At 50.8% G+C, this 26194-nt stretch overlaps 7 protein-coding genes across 7 annotated transcripts; 3 read left to right on the plus strand and 4 right to left on the minus strand.

Moving 5' to 3' along the window:
* Window positions 1-176: 176 nt before the first annotated feature.
* Window positions 177-2555, plus strand: N7482_009853 (uncharacterized protein; the record flags this gene model as incomplete). The annotated part of the gene is made up of 8 exons (XM_056691977.1): window positions 177-717; window positions 786-852; window positions 908-1139; window positions 1193-1653; window positions 1703-1913; window positions 1962-2201; window positions 2261-2352; window positions 2417-2555. 8 exons carry the CDS (start codon window positions 177-179, stop codon window positions 2553-2555), a joined length of 1983 nt encoding a protein of 660 aa, XP_056539683.1.
* A 1862-nt stretch (window positions 2556-4417) lies between these two features.
* N7482_009854 (uncharacterized protein) lies at window positions 4418-5499 on the minus strand (the record flags this gene model as incomplete). The annotated part of the gene is made up of 2 exons (XM_056691978.1): window positions 4418-4913; window positions 4985-5499. The coding sequence occupies 2 exons, from the start codon at window positions 5497-5499 to the stop codon at window positions 4418-4420; spliced, it is 1011 nt and encodes a 336-aa protein (XP_056539684.1).
* A 4911-nt stretch (window positions 5500-10410) lies between these two features.
* Window positions 10411-12858, plus strand: N7482_009855 (alkaline-phosphatase-like protein; the record flags this gene model as incomplete). Its single annotated transcript, XM_056691979.1, has 8 exons — window positions 10411-10455; window positions 10704-11012; window positions 11087-11253; window positions 11307-11390; window positions 11536-11847; window positions 11903-11916; window positions 11972-12059; window positions 12111-12858. The coding sequence occupies 8 exons, from the start codon at window positions 10411-10413 to the stop codon at window positions 12856-12858; spliced, it is 1767 nt and encodes a 588-aa protein (XP_056539685.1).
* Window positions 12859-14850: 1992 nt separating this feature from the next.
* N7482_009856 (acetate uptake transporter family protein) lies at window positions 14851-16249 on the plus strand (the record flags this gene model as incomplete). Its single annotated transcript, XM_056691980.1, has 4 exons — window positions 14851-15188; window positions 15269-15428; window positions 15506-15814; window positions 15983-16249. 4 exons carry the CDS (start codon window positions 14851-14853, stop codon window positions 16247-16249), a joined length of 1074 nt encoding a protein of 357 aa, XP_056539686.1.
* A 2046-nt stretch (window positions 16250-18295) lies between these two features.
* N7482_009857 (uncharacterized protein) lies at window positions 18296-19720 on the minus strand (the record flags this gene model as incomplete). The annotated part of the gene is made up of 1 exon (XM_056691981.1): window positions 18296-19720. The coding sequence occupies one exon, from the start codon at window positions 19718-19720 to the stop codon at window positions 18296-18298; it is 1425 nt and encodes a 474-aa protein (XP_056539687.1).
* Window positions 19721-20808: 1088 nt separating this feature from the next.
* On the minus strand, window positions 20809-23359 carry N7482_009858 (NUDIX hydrolase; the record flags this gene model as incomplete). Its single annotated transcript, XM_056691982.1, has 4 exons — window positions 20809-21137; window positions 21687-22064; window positions 22386-22701; window positions 23189-23359. 4 exons carry the CDS (start codon window positions 23357-23359, stop codon window positions 20809-20811), a joined length of 1194 nt encoding a protein of 397 aa, XP_056539688.1.
* Window positions 23360-24097: 738 nt separating this feature from the next.
* N7482_009859 (MRS7 family protein) lies at window positions 24098-25849 on the minus strand (the record flags this gene model as incomplete). The annotated part of the gene is made up of 3 exons (XM_056691983.1): window positions 24098-25153; window positions 25223-25716; window positions 25783-25849. 3 exons carry the CDS (start codon window positions 25847-25849, stop codon window positions 24098-24100), a joined length of 1617 nt encoding a protein of 538 aa, XP_056539689.1.
* Window positions 25850-26194: the final 345 nt, after the last annotated feature.

Consider the following 26194-nt stretch of genomic DNA (forward strand, 5'->3'; position numbering starts at 1 on the left):
AGAAGGACTGTCGAGGACGAAAAATGTGTTGCCTCCGAGATCGGGCGCTACCATCCAGGACAAATTGTTCTTCAGTAAGATCATCCGAGCGCAAACGACTCCAGCAAACCGAGCCTTGTCTTGACACAGAAAATCCGGCCAAAGCCTAAAAAAAATTCATTGGCAACCTAGTCGAGATGAAAGCTAGTCTCTCACTTGTCTTAATAGCCGGCGCGGGTATTGTCCAAGGACATGGCCAAGGCCACGGCTTTCTTCACCGACGTGCGCAAACAACCAGCGCTGAAGCTCTATCAAGCCCAGACAAGCCCACTCTGACAGGTACCGTTACCAACTGTAACCAGTGGTATGATGTTATTGAGGGGGACTCTTGCTGGGCCATCACCCAGGACTTTGGCATCACGCAAGCACAGTTTGAAGCCTGGAACCCAGCCGTTGGCAGCACTACGTGTGTGGTTGAAATCGGCGTCTCATACTGCGTAGGAGTCGGTTCGGTGGTGTCAACAACAACAACAACTTCCAGTTCGATCACGAGTTCCTCTAGTGGCTCAGCATCAAGTTCAATAACTGGCACAGGCGCAGTCACTAGCACAATCACATCAAATTCCACAACTACAACATCCTATTCAACCCTCTCCTATAATACGACGACTAATCCAGTCACTATTACGGACTCGACGTGGCCGCCAACTCGGACACAATCTGGACAACCTAGCTACTGTAAGAAATCTTGCTCAGCATGGCTTGTTCTCAGCTGACAAGCGGTCGAGGTAACAACTGGTATCAAGCCAAGAATGGTGATACTTGTCAGAGTATTGCCTTGCAACACTCTACGTGGATGGACCAGAGTGACTTGTGAGTCTTCCAATCAATTCTAAACAGTCAAAATAAACTAATAATGATACCACAGCCTTGATTGGAATCCGGCAGTGGGTGAGAATTGTACCAGCATATACTACGGATACTGGTACTGTATCGGAATCAAGCCGCAGACTTCAGTCGGATACAATCAGACGGCCGTGCCTCAGTGGTACCCTACATGGTCATATACGGCCCCAGCCGCCATGGACACCGTTTTCTCTCCCACTCCCGCGCAAAGCGGCCTAGCAAGTGATTGCCAGGTCTTTTATATCACAGATGAGGTATTATTCCGAGTGACCACCTTAACCATCGGGTTCCAGTTGACACAGCATAGGGTGATACCTGTGCAAGCATTGTCGCCTCCCAGGGTTTTCTTACCGAAGAAGAGTTTCTCGAATGGAACCCTGCCGTTGGCGCTGATTGCTCCAACATCGAGAAAGAATACTATTATTGTATCTGGAACGGAACAACCCTGCCCTTGCCATCAACTACAAACGCATTGCCCTCACCCGTACAGAGTGGCATTACGTCCAGCTGCACGGCGTGGTATCAAGCTAGTGACGGCGATAACTGTGATCTCATCCCCGAAGAGTTTGGCACTTTCTCCAAGTCCGATTTTCTTAACTGGAACCCTGCGGTGCAAACTGATTGCTCTGGGCTTGTCATGGGAGATTACTACTGTGTTGCAGTACCAGGAACCCCTACGACTCGAACTGCATCGGCAGTCACCTTGCCTACACCAGCTACGCCGTCTGATACTATCTCGACTTGCTCAGACTATTGGCTGGTGGGAACGTAAGTCAATTTCCCCTTTATGAAAATAATAGAAGCTAACGAAGCCTAGAAATGATAATTGTACGACCATTGCGGATGCAAATGGAATTCTAGTTGCCACCCTGGAGACCTGGAACCCTTCCTTGAAGTCAGATTGTAGTGGACTGAGCTCCAATACATATATTTGTGTCGGGATTCCCAGCAATGATACCAGTACAACGTCCTCTACAATAGCCACAGCAATTACAACATCCGGGGCTGCAACACCGTCGCCTACTCAGGTATTTGAATGGTCATCATGGAATTGAATAACTACAGAGGACTGATAGGAGCAGACGGGCATGACAAGCGACTGTATTCGATTTTACAAGGTCGAGACTGATGATAGCTGCTATGCTATTGCCCAGGATGCAGGGATAGCATTAAGTGACTTCTACAGCTGGAATCCTGCTCTTGATGGCGACTGCACCGGCCTTCAGGCAAACGTGTATGTCTGCATCGGCAAGAGCGGATACGCGACTACCATCACAACTGGGACACCTATTCCCGTAACGCCAACCCCAACCCAAGTAAGACTTTCAAATATACCCCATCCTACATGAGGGATAGGGAGCTGATATGAGTTTAGACCGGAATGGTGACCGGCTGTCTTCGCTTCTTCGACGTGCAAAGCGGAGAAGGTTGTTCTGATATAGCGTCTGAGGCGGGAATTGCCCTATCGTAAGCTCTCCACCGCTGGACCTTAAATATCCCGGTTACCTCGTGGCTAACTGAAAATGTACAGTGACTTCTATAGCTGGAACCCGGCTGTAAGCACAAACTGTGCAGGTTTACAAGCCTCTGTATTTGTGTGTGTTGGCACTACAGGGCCTATTACGACAATCACTAGCGGGACTCCAGTTCCGGCTGAGACTACCAACTAATTTAGCTTACGTGTCATATCCTGACTCTTTCAAATTACAAGATGCGATAATCTTGTGGTATCCCCAATGTCATAAAGAAGCGATGTGTTGAACTATGCACTATTTGTATGAGAGTAGTACGGGAGATGTCCAACGGGATTGAATGCATCAGATTGATTGATGATGGTAGTAGAAATCAGGGGAAATTCCCGTTGAAGGGTGAGAAACCTGACGGACGCCCGCTCAACTCGTACCAACACGTCTCCGCGAGCTGCCACTGGCTCTGAGCCTCCACTCGTCCACCCAGAATTTCGTACCAGTCAGAAGGAACACAAAATTCTAGTCTTATCCACTCCCGACTCAGCGCAAGTCTCTCCCAGGGTGCCATGATTTCATTTATGTCGCTAGGATGAACGGTATGTTGCACTAGTGCTGGCATTCGAATTGTCACCCGTAACGAGTGCACGTTGGAGAAGGATTGCCTAAGAAGCTGAAAAAATGCTGGGTAGATCGTTTTCCAGCTTCTAGCCTCTGGTGACTCGTTCATGGCATTCCCAAGTTCAAAAATTACATCCATCGATTGAATGAGCTTTAGACAACCAGGCGATAAAAGTCGCGACATGATAAACGGAGAATCAATTCCCTTTCGTGGCATGAAGACATTCGTCCCGTACAGAACTGGCAATGCTTCTTCATAGCTAAAAGTTAGACGTATTAGCCATGGCTATACCAAGCTACGTAGTAAATATAACGACTTACCCAATTTGACAACACCTTAGCCACTCTACACCCCCGAGCTTTGTACCAGGCCGCGTACTTATCAATCCCTTGTCTTTATTCTTCCAAAACTCTTCATAGCGGTCATCGCACCGGTCCATATACGCATCCTTAGGAAAGGAATCGGTATCTTGGCAGACACTGTGGTACCAATTCCAGTACCTATCTCTTCCATGTAGCATAGGTAGAAAACGCTTCCGTTGAAGGAAAGTCGGGTGAAGCGGCTTTGAATGAAAAGGTTTTGGCTCAAAAGGCGATGCCCGCATCCATGAATATTCGATATGCACACGTCGGTTACCCATCAGCTCGAGGTAGATCATTCTTCTCACTTCCACAGGAAGCTCGAAGAACTTGCTTTTCTGCTGAGAGCTCTGTTGCCGAGCACATTGTAGCGCACTTTGATTTTCTGGGATTGGTAGTTTCCATGCATTGAAGGGATCCCCGTTAACGTCGCAAGTCGAATCGGATACTCCGATGGCGTGTGGAGAGTGAATCATTCGCCATGGATGGGGATTGTATTTTTGCTGTTTTCGCCGCTCTCGTTCTCGTTTGGTAAGAAACTTGTCAAAAAATTTGGGCGCCATGATACTTGCGTAATGGACAATAGGGGGCAGCGGGGATCTTTAAATATGCGGGGTGTGGGGAAATATGGAAAAGTGCGTGGTATATAGGCCCCCTCCACCAAATGCCCCTATTGGAGGCTCTCACTAAATTCCCGACTCATCTTACTAACATCCGTCATAATCATCTAAGGCGTCTTAATTTCATCTTGCTTACTTAACAATAGGACCGCAAAGGACTATAGGGTAGTGCGGTCCTGACTACCCTAAGACTCAGGACCAGATTGGTCCGGTCCCAGTCCGTAAATTTAGGACCGGACCGACCCGGTTCTTGCCGAGGTCTAACCCTATTAAGTGTATTGGGACGAAAGGACCTATTACGACAATCACCAGTGGGACCCTAGTGCCGGCGACGACTACTAGCTAGGTTAGTACTTGATCTGTATGTCAGTTACCTCTCCCAAAATCCGAAATCCGATATGAAGGAGGGGTTTCCAAGACTACCTAATAGAGAAGCCACTTCTTGTCTCCATCTTGTTGAGCGTGTTACATTCCACATCCACGTCCGGCAGAACGCACGTCCCAATCGAACCAATCTGTCACTGTGAGCTCCCATATGCTCTGAGTCTCTGCTCTCTTTGTAAATACAGAGCGCCAATCAAGCGGAACGCAGAATTCTAGTCTTTTCCAGTCTCGATTTCTGGCGAGTGTCTCCCACGGTGCCACGATCTTATTAAGTTTGCTGTCGCTCATAGTCTGCTTCATTTTTTCCCATGCCGGCAATTTAATCGTCAGGCGTAACGAGTGAACTTTGCTGAAGTATTGCTCGAGAATGTCGAAGAGAGCAGGGTAGACCGTTGTCCAGGCTTTAGCCCCTGGTGTTAAGTCCAAGTCCCAGCAAAACACAAATGTGAAATCTACCGATCGAATAAGTTGCGCGCAAGTAGGTGGTATAAGTCTCGACATAATAAACGGAGAGTCGATTCCTTCCCGGGGAACAAAAACATTCGTTCCATATAGGACTGGTAATGCTTCTTCGTAGCTAAATTTGAGTAGGTTAGCTATGCTCAAGCTACCTCCAGCTAACAGAAAACCTGCCCAATTTGACAACACCTTAGCCACTCAACGCCCTGGATCTTTGTCCCAGGGGGCGCTCTCGTCAATCCCTCGGTATAGCTCGCATAGCTCTCATCATCGCGACCCCAGCACCGGTCACCGTAGGTATCACAGACGAAAGAATCGCTGTTTTGGCAGACACCGTGCCACCAAATCCAGCGCTTACCTCCTCGTTTCGACTTTGGCTGAAAAGCAGACTGGTACATCCATGAATGCTCGATGTGTACGCGTCGATTACCCATCAGCTCGATATAGATCATTCTTCTCACCTCCATAGGAAGTCGGAAGAACCAGCTCGTTTGCTGACCGTCATGTTGCCGCGCGCGGGACTTCAGGGCGCTTTGTTCTGGTGCTGGGATCGGTAGTTTCCATCCGTTGAACGGGTCCCCTTGAATTTCGCAAGTAGAATCTGAGATCCCGATTGCATTTGCCCAGAACTCCCTGGGCCTGAAACGGTAATCGCTTCTTTTGTGTTCTCGTTTGAACAACTTGTCGAAAAATTTAGGCGCCATGCTTGTTCTGTACTTGGGGCAGGTGAGATCTTTATATATGTGGGGTGTGTTGTTAAAAGGGAAAAGGTGCGTGGCAAATAGCCCGCTTCCACTAAATGCCCCTATTTGACGTTCGCATCTAAAATTCCCAGCTTATCTTACTAACATCCGTCATTATCATCCAAGTTAGGTTAGCATTGTGGTGTTTTATAGTGAACAATTACCTACTTGGATCCAAAGTACTTTTATAGAAGCCTAGGACTAATCAATTATTAGGTTCTATATGGAAAATCTACTAACAAGCGCACTAGTACAAACCGCTATACTGGGCACTATTGTGGCGCAACTAATGACGGGAAGTTTCCTAGGATACAAAATCATATTGATGTTGCCAGTGCCTTTGTGATATGACAACAGGGCGACTCTAGAAAGCGAGGATGGCATGTGAAGGGAGCGTGCTGCATTTGATCGAAGTCGCTACCAAGGCCGCTCATCTACTACCTAGGTTATTCTCGGTATGCAAGCCAGAGCGCTTAGAACAGGATCAGTATTGAGTACGACGATGACGACGAGCTTGAGGACTCAAGCCTCGGACGATCTAATAGCAACCGTACGATTTGATACTATTTTACCTTCACCAAACTTCGGTGCTTTTAGTGACGCACCCATCCCATTCGGTTCATAAGACTATCCAATGACACTAATTTAATCAAGCAGAATCCAAAAATTTCAACCGCTTCCCCGCGCTTGTTCCGCGCCTGCAACTTCCCAAACAAACATTAAGAGAATTAGGCAGTTGGAACACGTGATAACACGTTACATCGTAGCACATCCACCAGGACGCTCCAGATACCATCATCCTCCTCACATTCGTATTTACCCATCCAAACTCCTCGTGTTCCAAACGGTCCCCTTTAATCTCCTGTGTGGCCTATTCGTCTCTTTTTTCTTTGGTAGTACTAGGATGGCTCCGCTTCCCAAGGCAGACATTATCAAAATTAAGCTTATCCTTCATATCATATGGTATGGTCCGCTAACGTTGAACTGAAAGGGCTTCCATGACAGCCCTGGTGAGCCGTATCAAATACCTAAGTCACCCTTAAAGACGCAAATGAGGGTCTTACCAGAAAGCACGTAGCCGAAAATCAAGCTCTGGTAAGTCTTGAAAGCCAGCCCCTCCACATATTGATCTTAATAGTAGAGTTACCAAGTGACCAGAAGAAGCAATAAATATACTAAGACGGGACAGTAGTGGTCTGAGCCAAGTATAAGTGGATGTAGGATTGGGAGAACTATGTCGTATCTGAGATTGATGGATGTGAGCAACAAAGGCTCATACGGAGCGTAAATAACCTAAATTATACCTATTAAATAGCTTGCTATGGAGGTCATAGCTATATACTGTGGCGGCGTGGCTTAGAGATCCAGCGACGTCGGTGAACGTGGGCTCGGTCGGTCTTTAAATTGTGAGACGTATCATGTTCTAAGAGAGTCTTCAGAGAGAATTATGGACCAAACACTCAAGACATGCTAGTCATATGTAAATTATGCCAAGTACACGTCTCTGGGTATTGTATTCCTCAGCTATAATGTATTCATTCACTGAATTTGGTTCAGGGAAGGCATTCAGCTCCCCAAGTTTTAATATTGGAAGTAATGCTGAGCTTCTCCCCATCTAAACCTGAAACCTGTTCATGATAATTCTGCTGAAGCATAAATTGACTATATGGTCAACCTAGGTACAGCTGCTCCAAATGCATTGGGGGCAGTTCGAATAGCAGTAACCACCACAACCAGAATTGCCATTAGGGCAAGTACAGCAGGTCCCGCAGAGCTCCAGACCTCTGACGATCAATGCATCAGCCTCAGGGTTAGGTGCCGGACTAGCTGAGACAGCTGAGATATAGAGGAGAATGGCTGAGATAGTTCCGATGAGTTTCATTATCTCAACTGTGAAATATGAGCGAGAGATCACTAATTTGATAATTAAGAAAAACCTTTAACGACGCTTGTCTTGTAAAAAGAGTTGTATGTGTGCGGAATATTGCTGTAGGTTCGAAGTCAGAACAATAAAAATGATGCACCACCGGGTTACAATAAGTTAATTTAACGTACGGATGGCAGCGTACGGTAGTAGGAAGAAGTAGAAGTGTAGATGAAGAGGATGAGAATAAGGATAAGTGAAGCACAAGAGGGGAGATTTACTATATATATACTCATTTACTCTACATATAATATTGGATAGAGCTAGTATATCTAAGGCGCCTCGAAATAGAACAGAGCCAGCATTACGGCACTATCCCATTTCGCGATTTGTTCTCCCACTGAGGCGGTAGGTTCGATAAGAAACAGAGAAAATATAGTGAGGGAATTTTCTGATAGCTGGATCCACATACTAATATTGCGAGATTTGTTCTCCCGCTGAGACGGTAAGTTCTGTAGACAATTTATGACTAAGGACCACGGCCACTGGTCGTGACAATACATCCTTCGCAAAGGGGTATTACACTTGGCAAGTCATTAGAAAGGAAGAGTCCATTTGACGAAGATATCGAATCTGAGGAAGGAAAGGAAGAGGAAGAGTGTAACAGGTAACTACTTGTCAGGTAAAAGCCTGTCGATTGGGTAAAGATCCGATAGTGAGAAGATAGCGATAAGCAATTGATTTTAAGTTGGCGCTGTTCACACAAGCACTATAGCTTGCCAGGTTTGATAAAAGGGAAATGGGATACATTCATTCATAGAAGATGGTTACCGAGGAAAACGTAATCGTCCCTATTAGAGCGTTATCATCCCTATTGTGATATAGTCATCCATATTATTATAAGGTTACAATTTCCAAATAGGAGAAAGAAAGGAAACAAAGTAATCCTTTATAACTGTCCTCCCTCCTAGGGTAGCTATCCACAGCTATATAGTAAAACAGGATTATTTCACCCTTATTTCTTTGATAAAGATTAAAGTAGCTTCAAGGGGGAGAAAGCATGGACGTATCAGAGGAGACTATCTTTCACTATCGGGATAATATAGAAATACTCTAGGTACAAGACAAACATGAAGTCATAGGACGATAGGAATCAATACAAGAATGTAATACTTTCGATATCGTTCCAAGATAGCTGGTACTCCTATTCCCACTACTTTACATATAGCGCCTAATCGGTTAGACCTGTTACGATGATGGAAAAGAGCCAACTGGAAAGGTAACCAGGTGCATTCAACGAAACAACGAAGGTGAAGAAGGAAGAAACTACGGAGGCTCTGGCAACTATCTTGTAGAGGGCTTATGCAAACAGGCCCCATCAGGTTAGCTCGGTCGGGTGTTTCCATCACTCCGCGTCCATCAGGTGATCTCCGTCCATCGTTCTGTCATGCGTCACAAGACCTAGTCTTTTTGTTGTATATTTTATAATTAAATAGATCTATTAATTCTATATATCTCTATTACTTCTCCCGAGACCTATACAGTAACAGATAGAAGGTCTAATAGTAGTTTGGTATCGGAAATATATAAGAAATATAGGTAAATACTATCCTATAAGTGATTAAGGCCGCTTCGATACGATTTCGGTACTAATTTAATAGATACATAGTATAATATAGGGTAACCTTTATAATCTATCGGTAGTTATAGATTAGATGCAGGGGTTCCACGACGGTCGCTAGGTGCTAGGATTCACTTTCGCTATAAAGATGGTAGTTATTAAAACAATCTTCAATGAATTAGTCTATTTTAAGATACTTATCTCTAATTATATATCAGTATTAGCTACAACTAGATCGATAAAAGAGTCTTAGCAAGCCAGAGGGCGCGCAGGAAGAAAGACAGAAGCAAAATACTGAGAAGCTTGTGAGTTTCTAAGTGCCGCTGCTCACTTGTTGGTTCCCATATGCCAAAAAGGTCTAGCCAAACTCTTTAATGAGAATAGTTTTGCTGCAACAGTATATATAGATAGGTCCTGGGGTAACATACATCGGAAAAATGGGTAGTCACTACAGAGAACTATGAGTAATATGATCCACAGAAAATAAGCCACAGAAGGAAAGTGGACTCGCAAATAGGGAAGACGAACTAGCGTTGGGTAACAGTCGGAGATACCGAGTGGCCGAAGAACTGTGCCGGCCATAATTTTCAATCGCTTTAGCGAGCACTTAAGCTCCCAAGGATTTTCCAATACATGCAAGCGATGTCAGGGTACGCGATGAGTCAATGCAGTACTCTTCGACCATATCAGGACTGTACATGCCAGATTGATTCGCAAGGCCCTGTAGCATAATGAGGGCCTTTTCCGAAAAGATCCCGTAAGCTCTTGTGCTCATGGGAGCTGCAAAAATTCCACCAAATCTACCGGTGTCATATCTGAAGGCATATCGCCCACAAGAAGTTAGACCAGGAGAAGGAGTATGGGGGTAACCATGGACAAGGCAGGACGGGACGTATGCGGGCCACCTAAGAAGCCAGGTGTGCGGAGTAGGAAAAGATGTATAGAAAGCTTGCTGTGGCTGAGATATCTTTGCGATGCATATCATAGCGAGCACCATGCTTGCGGCATGCTTCACGTTGGTCCTGGCTCTTATACCTCGAGCAAGATCACAGTGGGCGTACCCACCGTGCCGCCCCACATGTGGGATTCGCCATTCGGGCATGGAAGCACGAAAGCATGAAAGCAAGAAGCAAGAAGCAAGAAACCAATCAACTCAGGTCTAGACCTTGTGGTCGTCTCTCGCTTGGAGTGAATATCATCAATTTCGGATGACTCCCGGAGCGCGACCCACCACATCTCCCCAGGTTCGGTTCCACCTCGCTCGAAACCCACGAAGCATCTGCGCAATGCGACAGCGCTAACGATAAGAAGCGGGAACATGTGTCGACTGCCGGGTGTTTATTGTGCCGGAGACATCACAATAATTGGTTAAATTCAAGCCCCCCTCATGCGTGTTCTTCTGCCTAAGCGGAATGCGGGGCATCGTACGTACGTACGTACCTGGACAAATTGGCCCTATAAAATGACCCAAAATCCCCTATCACGCGAATTATATTGTTCGAGGTCTTCACAATATCGACAGCCTGCGAGGATCGCCGTCCAAACCTCCGCCTTTCATGATGGGTCCTGCCCCTGAAGCGAACTCCGAGAGGCCCAACTTCCTCTTCATTCTCGCAGATGACCTGGCATGCTGCCTCCCAGCACCCGCACCATAGCACAGCGCTAATCTGGTTGCTCTAGGGATTCTCCGATGTGGGCTGCTATGGCAGTGAGATCAAAACACCCAACATTGACCGATTGGCCTCTGAGGGTTTACGGCTACTGAATCATCATGCCGCCGCAGCTTGTTCACCCACGCGTGCAATGCTCATGAGTGGAACCGATGCTCATCTCGGTGGATTGGGAGTGCTGATCGAGTACAAGAAAAGCAAGCGGGGAGCGCAACGATTCTCTGGGAAAGCCGGATATGAGGGGTATCTGAACAATAATGTGGCGACCTTGCCTGAAATCCTCGGGGATAATGGGTACTTCACGGCCATGTCTGGCAAGGTAGGAACCGTGCTTACTTGCTGGTCTTTTGGAGCTATGGGACCTGGTGAGACTAGTAGCTGATGCTGTGATAGTGGCATCTTGGGATGCGCGCCAATCAGGGACCATGGGCGCGAGGCTTCCAGAATGCACTTGCAATGCTGCCTGGTTGTTGTAATCACTACGGCTGGGAGCCCGTCCAGGAGCGGTTCCCTTATGGGGGTTCGCCGATTCATGCGGAAAATGGCACCAAAGTCGATATGTGAGTTCATTTTGCACGGACCTTGGGAGCGCGGACACTGATTTTCGTTCAAGACCTGCGAACAAGACGGAGAATCCGGGCGGGTTCTACTCGACGGATTACTACACGGACAAAATGATTCAATATCTTGAGAATCGGTCGGAGAATGACCGACAAAAGCCTTTCTTTGCGTTCCTGCCATAAACGGCTCCGCATTGGCCGCTGCAGTGCTCCAGGGAACAGCGTGACAAGTAAGATCTGGTTGAGTACGCGGTGAGCCAGGACTTTGATTAACATGCGCAGATATAAGGGAGTTTACGATGACGGCCCCTACGCCTTGCGAGATCGGCGCTTGGAGTCTCTTGTTGAGATGGGAATCATCGACGAATCGGTCATTCCGCACAAGGTTGAGACCAGCACCACGGGCTCTGGGGAGTGGGACGAACTTACCGCCGAGGAGAGAAAGCTGTCTAGTCGTGCTATGGAGACATACGCTGGTATGGTAGATTCCATGGACATGAATATTGGCAAGATGGTAGAGTACCTGAAACGGACGGGAGAGTATGACAACACGTTTATTGTGTTTATGAGTGATAACGGGGCCGAAGGCGCTGCGTGAGTCCCAAATGCCCCTGAGCAGTACTTTGACTGTGGCTAATACTTGGAATAGACTTGAAGCAATACGTATGTGATCTGGGACACTTTCAAAGCCACCGGACGGCCACTGACAGCCTTCTAGCGGTCATGGGAGAAAAGATCACCAGTGCGATTCACCAATACTACGATAACTCGCTGGATAACATCGGTGCCTGGAACTCATTCACCTGGTAGTTTTCTTTTCGTGTTGAATGGGAGCAGTGGACTGACCGGAAACCTAGGCTCGGACCGCTTTGGGCTCAAGCATCAACCGCTCCATCTAGACTATTCAAAGGCTTCCCCTCGCAAGGTGGCATCCTGGTCCCATGCATCGTCAAGCCCCCTTCGAACACCTTCCTCCCATCGTTCATGCCAGGCTCATACAACCGATCCTTCTCGACTGTGATGGATTTCCTACCGACATTCCTCGAGCTGGCAGGTATTGCCCAGCCTCCGGCTTCAGAGGAATCACTGGTCATCGGGCTGAGTGGCAATATCACGGCAAGTCGAAAGATGGCTACCTTCCGAGGGAAGGCGGTCCACGCTATACGGGGCAAATCGTGGGTCCCGTTCTTCTCGCAAGGTAAACAGGTGGAGGAAGATGAGACTTGGAGCATTCACTCCTCTTCAGAGCCCATCGGATGGGAGCTCTTTGCTCGGGCAGCGCTCCGAAAAGGCGATTGGAAAATTGTCCACATCTCTAAGGCCCAAGGAGGGGTCGGTGTGGATGATGAAGGGTGGGAGTTATTCAACGTTGCTGATGATCCAGGGGAGACCAAGGATCTGGCCCAGTCCCAGCCAGAGAAGTTGGCCGAGCTGCGGGTCCACTGGGACGAATATGTAGTTGAATGTGGCCTTGTGTGGGGTGAGGGAGCCTTAGCGCCTGGGTTGGGAAGAGAAGAGGCACCAGAGCTGTGGGAAGATGAGGTCGAGTTGCAAAAGTCGTTGATGGGTGCTAAAGTAGGGTCGTGCCCAGACTCCTGCTTATGAAGCCTTGACCTGGAACTGGAACTGCACACGTAGAGATAGACGAGTTAGATCAATAGACATCAAGCGACCTCGAACACTGCGATTGTCTTTCGTAGGGGAGGCAGAGCGTCGACGCCTGAGTGAGATTGCATGCTGCGCATGGCCGGCTCATAATGGTCATCAAATCAATGCTCAAATCCTTACAGGCTCTGGGCTATATCATTGATCTCCCTCGATCATGAGTGAGGTTCATTGTGGTACACGAGCGGGGACTAATGGGCGCCAATCTCAATACCACGCTGGTTAGCTCTCTCATCCTCCTACGACATGCTGGCCTCCGATCTGGTGGTGCAGGCTGTAAGGTACTCTAAGCTTACCCACAAATCTGCATTGGATAGAACGAGACTTGGACAATATGTATCACAAATCTTGATTCCATCTCCCAAATTGGTCACCGGGCAGTACAGAGTTGGCAGACGTGATCCAAGGCATGTCAAGTTGCCTCCGCAATAGCAGACGCGTATGGAGCTTCCATGCTAAATCAGGATCAGTGCCTCGAGTTGGGTGGACTTATGTCCCCAAACCTGTACGCTGACTGCAGACAAACCACGAGTAAAATTTCAGCTGCATAAATGGGGGGAGTTTCATCATAGGCCAAACAGCCCTGCTGCACAAAGTGTACATTCATCACGAAATTCGACTAGACTAGGCTTTATGCAAGTTGATTCGTGTTTTCTATTTTTCTTTTTGCAATTGAGGCTGTAGGGGATGTGTCCCAGGTCTTGTAGTGGAGTCCCAAGCCAAGATGCGTAGAAGAAAATCCAATGCTATTTTTGATTCACTCCCTGTCAACCCTCACTCACTAGTGCCGAGGTTCATCCTATCCCAGCACCTCATAGTCACCATCATTGTACTCCATAGCTCGGCTCTAGTGAGTAACTAGTGAGGAAGAGACATTACGCCAGTGGAGCGGCTATGCTTGCATGATCAACTGACAGGTTTGGGAATAGTCAACACTAGTAGTATGCAAAATTTTGTCCCAAACAGGTTGTAAGTGTGGGTCAGCGCTCTTGTTTTGCGGGGGGCGGCGGCCTCCGGTTGGGACAACCACGTTGCTCCCTCGCAACCACTTCGTAATATGAGCATCACTGAAAATTAGCAGATATCGAAGGAGATTGAACAGTAAATTGCCGAAAAAAATGGATTCATCACGGAGTTTGCGTGACATGATCAAGTGTACGAATAGCTAGAACGAAGCGGTGATCGGTGTTAAGTCGTAGGAATCGGAGAATATTAGGGGTATTACGTTATAACAGGCAATCCATTCAACCCTGGAACACACCACTAGATCAGCGCATGGCATGCGCTGATGGCAGTCCTAGGATTGCACTCATGCTCACAGTCTGGGGAATCAAGAATGGATGTACACTTCCATTAGAAGCAAGGGAACAGATGAATCTACAGAACGGTGATGTTGCGCATTTAGGGAACAGGGATACAAGAACGTCAATACTCTTTATGTAATGTGATCCAAAAAACACATTCTACGCAGTTCTAGCCCCAAGGTGCAACCAATAAACCCTTAATTCTACGCGATCTGGTTCGCCTTTGTCACGGCCCTGTCCGTGAAATTTTCCCGGCTCAATCCTGTGATACCTGGGTCGCCTAGAAGGGCCTAAATGCCCTATTTCCATGACTCATTAGCGGGAAATAAGTCTGGTCGAATGTCTGAGGGTAAATGTCCACATGACGATATACCGGGCCTCGCCGCGTTCCCTTTATGTAGGCGAGCCTCCTTGCGGTGAAAGCGGTAGACTTGTTTCCTGTTTTCTTCCTGCATATGAAGAGGGATAGGATAGTTACCTCGAAGACGATTCCTCTACTACCAGCACCGACACAAGGAGCGCGCATTTCCTTCTGTTTCTAGGCAGCCTTCCTGGGGATCCATACTCGCAGCGCTCACCAATACCACCTCCAACACCCTCTGACCAAAGTCCAGGCAGCAAAATCTTCATGGAGCATTTTATTAACATGACCGAGATCAAGCAGACTCAGGCTGAAGCTAAGCTATGCAGCCAAATGATGGTGGACTCTCAAAGCCCTACACCCGTCTCGCAGTCTGGGCACGAATATGCTCTGGCGCGACCACCAACCTCCAAGCCTGAAGAGAGACATGCACTTCCCAAGGTGCGCAAATTGGCAAACCCCGCTCCCTTGGGTCTGTGTGCATTTGCACTCACCTCCTTCATGTCGAATATTATGAACGTGCACCTGGGCTTGACAATAGCCGCGGAAAACGTTGGCTCCGCGCTGGTCTATGGTGGCACTGTCCAACTACTCGCCGGCATGTGGTATGTCCAAGCCCATCCTGACCGAAACCGGCCATATCAGTATCATCCAACGATGTTCAATCAGGGGATAACCGTAGTAGGGAAATGGCTCTTGGCAATACGTTCAGCGCTACGTCATTTTGCTCGTACGGTGCCTACTGGATCACCTTTGGGGTCATATCCAGCCTTGAGGGAACTAAGATTGTCGCTGCCCCCGATACAGTGTGCCAAAAAGAGATGCTGATGGGCCTCTTCCTTTTGGTAAGTGGTACCATCCCGTTGTTGAAGGTACACCATATTGTAGCCTCGAGATTAACATGTATTCTGTTGATCCCTAGGCATGGTTTATTTTCACCACGATGATGCTCCTTTGTACGCTCAAGTCAAGCCTGGCGATTTTTCTGTTGTTCTTCTTCCTCGACATGTACTACCTCCTCCTTGGCATTGCGAACATGCAGTGCGATCAAGGACACGTCCCTGCATCTATCCAAAGGGTGGGAGGATACTTTGGGTTACTAGCAGCCTTCACGGCCTGGTATAATGCATTCGCTGGTCTATTCGATACTAGCAATGGCTTTTTCAACGTTCCTCTGGGCCACTTCCCTTGGTCGCCTGTTGTGAGGTCCCATCAAGGACAGTTCAATAGGGTATAAGTTTGATCGAGAAAGGGGCTACACACGGCTGTGAAAAGAACAATATAATGCTTTTGATCCGTGGCCCTTGGCTCGATTGGCCGTTTCGTCTCATACTTCACCGCCATCGCCTGTATGGTCCACAATCGCTTCCAAAAAGACACAGCTCCACTAGGTAAATAGAAACTGGGTGTGTGGGGTCTCCCAATTAACCTCTTCGCCCTGGCATATACTGCATGGGTCACTGTCTGGCTCGCGTTTCCTACATACCTGCCTGTGACGGGTGAGAACATGAATTACGCTGCGCCCATCTTCGTTGCGTCCATCTTCGTTGCGTCGACCCTCTTTGCACTCGTTTACTGGTTTATCAAGGGACGCACGCGTTCGGAGGGCTTAAATAAGGAGTTTATGCGATTGGCAGTGGACAACGGTGAGCTGCAGCTCAAGTAACCGTTGGCTTCTTTGCGGATGTGATAGCTATTTAAAATGCCATGGACTACCAGCCTAGTGATTCAGCATATAATAAAGGTAGATATCTTCTTTTCTTATAGGTGATGTTCTCCGGAGTAGCGTGAGGAGGCTGCCGGTTGCACTAGTATAGGACCGGTCGTCGTAGAAGTATGGAGGAGTACGAACTCTCTAGTTGGGCTAAGCATAGATAAGGCCTGAGGGATAGGAGCGGAAGGCCGATTCTGCTTTCTTTCTGTGGCTATATATACGTGAGTGTTAGGATGTTGATGATAAGGGTTATCGTCTCGACAGTGTCTGGGGTACCTGAAACTGCACAAGGAGGGAAGCACCGCATCTTTTGAGGAAGGATGTGGCTCCTTCAGGAAGACTCAAAACACTCAACCATATAGTCAGAGCAATAAATGACGGTCTAGACTAAAAATGTTGCCAATTGTGCATTTTTGGTCTGGTAGTTATTTTGCCTAGGATTTGGCCCTCTTTTATCTTAATACATATTCGTCCATCTGCATGACTATACTCCTCAATAAGAATCGCATCTACCAGACAACGTCACTAAGAAGGCAATACACACACAACGTCACCATCACACCCCCAATCGCATAAATCGCCCAGGTCAGCACAGCAGACGCCGACCCCCCGAAACAGCCGCAATAAACACGTCGCCCCTCCAACAGCCCTCCATTTTACCTGATGCTCCACACCGAAGACTCTGACAGCAAACCGACGCGCCTGCAGAACATCACGCACAGAATCCACAACATCCCAATCCTCATCCGCTCAACCCAGGCCAACCAAGTCGATCAACGACAGTCCCGGCCGGAGGGGCAGGGCGTGGCTTTTCGCACTAGTCTAGGCGGGCACTTTTGGGCGTGGGTCTAGGCCCGGTGGGCGATAGGCGGGGCCGTTGGATCCATTGTACTCGGTAGATCGATCGACGTGGTCGGTGGTCGGTGGTCGGTGGCGGGAGGGATGATAGGGTACCGGCATCTCCAAGCGAGCGAGGCATGGACGAACTCAATATTAGCTGCGTCATAAAGTCTAGACGGCGGGGGATGTGCGCCGCGAGGAAACAAGTGGAGCACCAAATGTCGGTGACAGCTGTGCGGGTGCTGGGCATCCAAATAAGATTGCGAGCGCCTGAAGGGATGCTCCGCTGCAGGGAGGAGTGGGGTGCACCGCGGTTTCCTTGCTTGGGTTGCGGTGATTGTGCTCCGCATGGTCTGGAGAGGACCATTGTTGGAGGGCTTGTCTTGCTGGCGGTTTACGGAATGCGCCGTCTAGTCTTTCGATCTAAAGGAGCCGTGGCGCGATGTATGTTCTGCGACCGCATCGGAGGTTCTGAGATCGGCGCTCATGCAGGTCATGGTAAAACCAGGCCAGCGGACAGCTGGAGGGGCGAGGTAATACACACGCACGCCATATAGAGGGCATGGATGCATGGAGGGATGCATGGAGTGATGCGTGGAGGGAGATCGAGTGTATGTACGTGTGTGCAGACAAACAGTTCTGCATGGATGTCTGGTCGAGACCGGCCATGTTCCTTACATTTGAAACCCGTCAGAGCTGGAATAAGAGAAGGGAAATATTCTGGCTGAGTAGCCTGATGCAGCAGTCTCCAGATGGGAGCGTATATAACAGCTCATAAACAAAACGCCTGCCATCAAAAGTATCAACCCCTGCAGACCAGTTCCAACGGTCCCCTGGCACACGAAAACGCCCTAACCATGCGAATCACCAAAGTCCAATCCAAGTCCTGCCCGAGTCCAGTTCCACCAAGGAAACCCAGGAGAATGAAATGCTGGAATGCCACCATCAAATCGCAATGCCAAAGTCAACCAGATAATAGAGGACATGTGCAATCGCAAGTCCGGTCCCGATCCAACGAAATAAGAAAAACTCCAAAGGAGTGGTCGTAGAGGTCATATAAAGCCAATCCCAACGCCAGGTATTACAACGCATCACCAAAATAAAAATAAAAATAAAAAAATGAACAAAGTCAAGAGAGAAGGAATGGAAATATCAGGCTCAGACCCATGGATCCGCCTGCATATACGTATGTGGATTGACTGGCCCGATGAGTTTGATCTGCGCTTTCAATTGCTCGCGCCGCCGCTCGTCCTTCGACTCGGCCATCTTCTTCTTCGCTCCGTCGAGGGCGAGGAGGACGTGGCTCTTTCTGCCCTGGATCACGCGCACTGCGTCCCGCGAGCGGTTCTGCAAATGCAGCTTCAGGGGCGGGGTGAGCGGGGGAGTTGGGTTTGCGATGGGGAAATGCGCAGAAGATGGGCTCGCGGGAGCGGATCGCGGTGCTAAATGCTTTGGTCGCCGCATGGTACTGTAATTCGGTTTCTTGGGGGTGTCCCAGATCGCGGGTCCGTATTTCTGGTAATTGGACATGGGGACCGCGAGTTGCTTTGGGCGGGGCTGGACGGAGCGGGGGCTCGATGGGATGTCGCTGGTGGTGGAGACGGTAGAGATGGAGCGGGAGCGGAGTTGGACCTGCACGTCGGAATGGAGGGGGATCTTCGTATCCTCGGGGTGATTGAAGGGGAACGGTTTTTGAAGCTCGTCGCCCGGAGCGGTGGATGGTCGCGGAAACTCTTTGGCTTTGGCTTCTGTCGAGTCGCGGGAGAGTGTACGGTGGACGTAGGTTTTGATCGAGTCGCGAACGCCGTGCGCCAGCCCCAGACCAGGCCGGTCGAGGGAGTGCCACCTGCGACGCTTGGAAATATTCAGACGACCATCCTTCTTGCGCGGCTTCGGATCCCGCAGACTGCGGCTGGTCCGACTGCCCGTCTGTAAGGCCGATGGAGTCGCCAACTCCGGGAAGAAGTCCCACTTCTTCTCGCGGAAGTAGTGATTGGAGCCGCTCCGGTTCTGCGACCACTGCGACAGCCGACCATACTGGGCATCCGATTTCGAGGTGGTCGAATGGCTGGCGAAGTCACTATCGTCCGTCTCGTCGTCTTCCGCCGACTCGACCACGTCCGTGCGCGAATCCTTCGCGGCGGGTGGGGATGGGTGGATCGGACCCAAACTCTCCAAGCGAAGATGATCTGGATCTGCGGGGGTCGGGTGATCGACCAAGTCGCTGAAGTCCTCGGAGCCCGAACTGACAAAGATGGGATAACTTTCGGTGGAATTGCGCGGTTCGCTGGGACTGCCGACCGAGTCGACGGTGCTTTCGCTGTCGCTCGAGTCGCTCCACATAACCGAGTACTCGGCCGGGGCGTCGGGGACAGGTCTCGCGGGGAGCGGTTTATTCAGGAACAGGTCGGAGCGGGTGGGCGAGAAGGGCTGGCAGAGCTTCGTCGAGGAATAGGCCATGTCCCTGGTGGTGTAGGGCAAGGTTGGTGTTGGGGGGATCACTCGCTCCAGCCCGTCCAGCGACCGAGAGGGTCGAACTGGGGGCGCGGAGCGGGCGAAGGAGGGATAGTTGTGGGAGAGCATCGGGAGTCCAGCGATCCTGCAATGTGTCGGGAAGCGTGGATATGATGGGACTTCGAGAAAATTCGACTTGCTCCGGAGGAACTGGAGGGGCGAAAAGAAGAGGATTGGGGTCTAAAGAGAGCGAAACATAGGCGGCGTGGCATGCGAGGCCGACAAAGTGAAGCCAGCGTTGGCAGGACTCGAACAAAGGCGAAGCAACCTGAACAAAGAGGGGAAGCGGATATTAATAGGGTGCCAATATTGCAAGATATTATGATAGTTCTTGGGGTCATGCAGCTGCAGGCGGGCTCGACCATTCGGTGCGACGGTACCTGGAGATACGAGATGCTGGAGGCGTGAGCGACAACATCTCGTCTCCTCCTTCTACCGGTCCAACCGGACATCGTTAGCGACTCCACTCTTCCTCTCGAGTCAAAGCAAGCGATCGGCGTCACCGTCATGAGTTTGTGCACGGACGCTCCAACGCGAGGGGCTGCAAGGGATGTGCGCGAGGAGTCAGACGGGGCCGCAGGCATCGCTTCCCTCTATCGTTCAGGATCCTGGGTACTCTCTGGACGCTCTGGACGCTCTTGCTCTGGATGCTCGGGACGGGACGGGACGCTCTGGTTCTCTGGGCGGAGAATGCCTCGACGTCGAGATATGGATCGACAGGCCGTTGGATGGATTCCGCATCGAATCCCAACCCAACACCCCTCAACCCACACGACCCAAGGCAATGCCAGCCCTCGCGACCGGATGACGCCACGCAAGGACAGCTCATGCAGGACGCCGGATCGTCGCTAGCCTCCGAAACCCTTGCACTCCTCCACTCGACCATTCGCCCTGTAGGCTCCGAGGCCATGAGGCTGGCCCGGAGGCTAACTCGACTGGGCCCAGTGGGCGATGGGGGCCTCCTACTAGACCACAAACGGAATACGGACCATTCGGTTCCTGTCAGAGAGCCCACAGACCCAAGCCGGACACTGGAATATGCTTGCATGCCTCAACTGTGCAGACCCAATGCAGGTATCCTAAACTAGTGTCGCCCTTCCCTCTCCAGTCTTTCTATGTACATACTTCGAGCTCATCCAGCGTCTGCCCCGCCTAATCTAACTGAGTTTGGCTGCCTTCTCCATCGTCTCGCGGGTTAATTCATCGCCCGGCCGACGCACTGCGCTCAACCGGCCCAGCCGGCGCAACTTGGCGATCATAGCTTCGTCGCCAAAATGGCTGTTATGCTCGAATTCGGGCTCTCGCGCAAACGCGACCCGCGCCGCGTCCACGATGATGCGCGCCGTCATCCCGAAGACGCGGTAGTTTTGGACTACGCCGCTTTCTTCTTGCTGGGTGAGCGCGTCGACGGCTGCGTTTTGGGCTGGGTTGTCCGGGCTGCGAGGTCTAATGGCGTGGTTGTGGGCACGCACAAAGAACTGGTGCACTATTCCCGATGGGGGAGTTCCCCCACTGGTCAGCATGGTTTTTGTTTTTGTTTTTGTTTGGTCTTGCCCTTCTGTGGTGTTCTTTGGGCGCAAACAGCCAATCGATGGACACTAAACCACCCGAAGGGGAGGAACGGGGGGAATCAGGTGTCTTCGCCTCTGTATTCCCATCTCCACGGGGGCTGTCGGTCGCAGCCATCCTCCGAAGAGCACTCTGTAATAATAGTACTAATCGATGCGATACGGAGGACGACTGCATTCTGTAGAAGCAAACATGGAACGCAGTGGGTCTGGGTATGACGGCAAGAGGGCCCCTTTCCACGCCTGTCGCGCCGGGCCATGTGGTTGTGTCTGGCCTGCTCCTGCGAAGGAGGTGGCGGTGACAGGCGCAGGCTTGCAGGAGGTAATGGGGAAGAGACACCCGGTGGGGGAGAAAGAATTAGGGCTTTAGGCAATTTAGGCAACGGAATGTCCAGAAACGGAAAAAGGAAACCCAGCGAGCCCTGGTATGTAGAACCAGCACGGCAATAGAAATGGAATCAACTTACTGCGCCAGTTATGATTATGCCATCGACTCCAAGAGCCTTTATACCACTCCCCCACCCCAGAACCCTCACTACTCCTCAGGCGCAGGAAATCGTCAAATCGCGCCGAAAAGACAGCGGCGACCTCACGCGCATCCAGTCGAGGAATCAGCTCGATCTCCGGGTCTGCATTGGCTCCCGTGGCCGGATCAAACGCGTGCAGAAGGGCGACGCAGGGCCGCACGACCAGTTCTGTTTTGGCCAAGTTAGCCGGCAACTCACAGAGATGCTCGACGGCAAAGGGAGGCGGCAGTGGCTGGGCGATGTCGGGCAGACCGATCTCCTCGCAAGCTTCGCGGCGCGCGGTCTGGAATGGCGTTTCGGACAGGGCGTCCGCTCGGCCTGGTCGGTTAAGGATGCTCATCGTTAGTCATGGGTTCGTACAGGGAGTAATACGTCAAGTTTGCATGGAAAGAAGCTCATGTTGCACAGTTATCTCTGGCAAGCCCCTTTTTTTACCCCAGGTATACCGAGTTTTCGTTTCTTTTTTTTACTGTTCTTTCTGTTGCTCATTTGGGGCATAGCCCTGATGATCTCGAGTTCCCGGTAATGGTCGCAGGGTTCCCTTTTTCTTTTTTCTTGTTTTTTTCTGCAGTGTACTGGTCAAACGTACCTCCAGGTAAAGCAGCCTCTCCTGCATCTAGAAAAACAGGGTTAGCGCACCGCGCATGCCATGTCGTGCAGCACCGGCTCCTACGCGGCCCTGGTCCTCAAAACAGGGCTGTTCATAGGTCCGTGACGCAGCGCCCGGCCAAGACCTTGCGAGACCAGGGCCATGGCTAGGGACGCCATGTATCTCCCAGGGGAAGGGGAGGTACGCACACGAACTCAATGTCTTGGCCCGGATCGTAATCACGACCCTTAGGTCACCCTTGGGGTCGGCGTAGAGCAGGATCAGCACTGCGGCCCGCCTGGACAGTGGGACGTCGCCATATGCCGTGGGTGGGGGTGTATATCCCCGGAGTCGGTCAATGGCTTCCTGTAGTTCGGATCAGTTTAGAGTTCAATTCATTTCCCTATTACGTGCTAGGGGTGTCGCTTTTTTGCTTCTTTTGCCGGACCACGCGACTCCAGGGTGGGGTTTCAGCCTTCGTCGCTCAGAGGCGGATGGGGATGGTCATCCACGGGTGTTCTAACGAGATCTGAATCCTCCCCGACCCTGGCCGTCGACTTCCCATGTGTGTTCGAAATGGAAGATGTGGCCGTCTAACCAGGGAGCAAAACGTGTGAGACTTCAAGGCGGAAATTGAATGTCTGGCACGGTAACCACCGGTTATAGAGAGAAGCATTGGGGGTTTGGGTTTGAGACAAGTAGTTCCAAATTTGCTCGTAATGAAGCCATATCTTCGCGAGCGAATATCAATGGCATGGCGAACGAACAGAACAGTCTAGCATAGCCCTCTCGAAATTGCAAAATGAAGACAAGATGCCGGCAGCGGGTACACACAGAGCACCGTTACACATACCTGCGAAGCGGGATTGAGCGGTGCCATCAGGCTCGGTGATGTCGGCGGCCGGCCGCGAAGTCGCGACGCGCTGGTGAAGCCCCGAACGTAGCGGTAGCTGTACCTGTATCTGCGGTCGTGGGTACTGTGGCAGCGGATGATCTCAAGCAGATGAAACGGTCGTCTCCTCATGCCTCGGTGTATATATGTAGAAGCGCAAATTGATCGCGCAGTCAACCCCGGTCTATGCGCCCCCAGAATCTGGGGCTATTGGTGGGGGAGGGGAGGATGTCCGGGGTCCGCAATAGGTCTGGAGCCGAGGTCCGGTGACTAATGCTCATGACTGCCGAGGAGATCGCGAGATATACCCGCAGAGGTTGTATCCGGATTGTGCTGCTCTGGTCGGTCACAAGGCCTCCGCGTCTCTACAGTGTGAATCACTTCTAGAATGCATCATTTGTTTCTATCAATACAGGAATGGAATGGTGCATTTCGCTTCCCACTACCCACGTCACTGACGGAACGTCTCTCCTCCACCGAACCCATCCATCGGAGCCTTCGATTTCAGCCTGGCCCAACATCAAGACAAGTGGCAGCTCACACCAACTGCCGATGATGGCGGTGTGATTCACAAAATAATGAAACAAAATGAGAACGGGGCTGGGAAGTAAAACAGAGCGAAAAGAGCGTATCGCGCATCAGCAAGACGCAGATCAGTTGCAAGCGAGAAGGATTGAGGATTAGAGGATGAAGAATGGGGGATGGGAACAGGGGAATGGGGGTCTATCAACATAGCGGAGAGTTAACACAGATGAGAACCGAACAGTCGCCAGAACCATAAAGAAGAAAAGGAAAGGAAAAAGACAAAGAACCAAAAATCTATAGGTAGCAAACCCCCAATGTAACCCTTCAAAGCAAAACGACTCATGATCATGAGCTCTGGCCCGTCTTCTTCTCCTCCTTGGCGGCAGGCGTCTCCCCGGCCTTTGCACCCTCGGCCATCGCCTCCGTCGCTTCGGAGGACTGCTCCTTAGTGCCGTCAGCGGCAGCCTCGCTCTTGTGCTCCTCCTTCTCATCGATATCCTCGATGTCCTTGGGGGCGGTCACACCCTTGCCCTCGTTCTCGCTGTTCTCCTCCTCGATCAGCTCCTCCTGCTCCTTGAGTACCTCCAGACGCTGCTTGTTGGTAGCGGCGCCCTCGGCGTTGTGCACCTCGAGCTCGATCTCGTGGAAGAGTTCTTCGGGGATACTGGAGAGGACCGACTTGAGCGCGTCAATCTGAGAAGCCATCTCGGACTCCTTGCCGCCCTGAGTGTACATGTAGGCGTTGCTAAGGACCAGCAGGGTCGAGGGGACACCCTGCTTCAGGCGCAGGTCCAACCACATGGACAGGTCCTCGCGCAGTCGAGCGGGAGACACGCCGTGCGTGCGGATACCGCGACTGGCTGCAGCCATCTGCAGCTCAGGCACGGACAGCGAGTTCACACCCTCGTAAGAAATGGCCCGATCGTCGCGTTTGATCTGGCGCATGCGGTGGCGGATGTTATAGCGGAGCATGGCATCGGTACCGAACGAGTTCAGGTTCATATAGCGGCAGATGGCGACCAGCTGAGGGCGTGACAGGTTGTCAAGGGTCAAGTCATCCTTGAAGATCTTGCAGACCTTGATAACGTCTTCGGTGGAGGGCGACTCGCCCGTAGTACGAATCTTGCGGAAGAAGTCGGCAAACTCCTCGTTCTTGACGGTGGCCGCGGTCAAGGGCAGCCCGGTCTCACGAAGAGTGTTACGCAGGAAGGTAGAGACTTCCTTGCGGGTCGAACTCAGTTTCAGAGCCTTGGTCTCCCGGCCCCTTTGGCCCTCATAGGTGCTGGGAAGGAGGTTGGGGAAGAGCTTCAGGGCGATAGGAAGGAGGAGCTCAGCGAAGGGAACGATGACAAACATCGAGAACGGAACCAAACGACCAAGATCCTTAACGGTACGTTGTAGCTGATTCGAATCATGTTAGCCCATCGTTCATGCGAATTTGGGGGGGGGGTCCGCCCAGAGGCGACAAACCTGACGGTGCTCTCTCCGGCTGAGCTCATAGCCACCCGCCATCTTCAGCGCCAATCGCGAACTAATCTTCACCTCTGTGGCAAGTAGTTTCGTTCCATCCCAGTAGTGTTGGACCTCCTTCTTAATCTTCTGACCAATGGTCAATTTCTTAGCCTCCTTTTTCTCCTCGGCAAGGTTCTTGCCCCCCTCTACAGCACCAGCCTTAGAGGTCGCATCACGCGCTGGGACCTTGGCAACATCGGATTGCGATGAGGTAGCAGGCTTGACGTTCTGGGCTTGGTCCTGCGGCAGAGGCTTCTTCGCTTGCTCGGCATTGAAACCAGGCGGCGGGTATGACTGGGATGAGGTCGATGTGTTGTGCTCGGTGGCATAACCACGCTGGGGAAGGAGAATGGCGAGGGCAGACACTTGCGATGGAATGCCGCGGCCATTGTACAGAAGGCTGTTGGCCGCAGCCAGCCAAGCAGGGCCCAATGCGCTGGCGCGACTGCGAGCTGTCCAGAGGAAAAGCAGTCAGATACTGTCAGGTGTATTCCTCACATGTATCAACACCATCTTACCTGTCAGCGCCGGCCGCAATGCGGTGGTATGGCGCACCAGTCGGGCCGACCTCATTGTGGCGGACATTTGCGGAAATGTTGGCAGGAGGGAAAAGGGAAAAGCCCGCGGTATCGAGCAGGCGACGGCGGAACGGCGCAACAACGGCAAGAAAAATCAACTTGGACAAACTCAAGATGATTTAACAAAAATCAAAAAGAATGGTGATGACACTGCTCCTCGGCTTTTAGGAGTGGCCAGAAAGGTGTTGTGACGCCCGGGGCCATCACGTTTCTATCACGTGACATATCCGGCTTCGGGGTTCTGCGGAGTTAGTTGGGTCGAGATTTGCCGCACGGAAGGAGTGGATGTACCCAATCGAGCCAAGCCGGGCGGTCCAATGGAGGTTCTTCGCGGTCCAGAACGCATGACACA

Source organism: Penicillium canariense (genome assembly GCF_028826845.1).
Source record: "Penicillium canariense strain IBT 26290 chromosome Unknown utg000007l_segment0_segment0, whole genome shotgun sequence".
Taxonomy (NCBI): domain Eukaryota; kingdom Fungi; phylum Ascomycota; class Eurotiomycetes; order Eurotiales; family Aspergillaceae; genus Penicillium; species Penicillium canariense.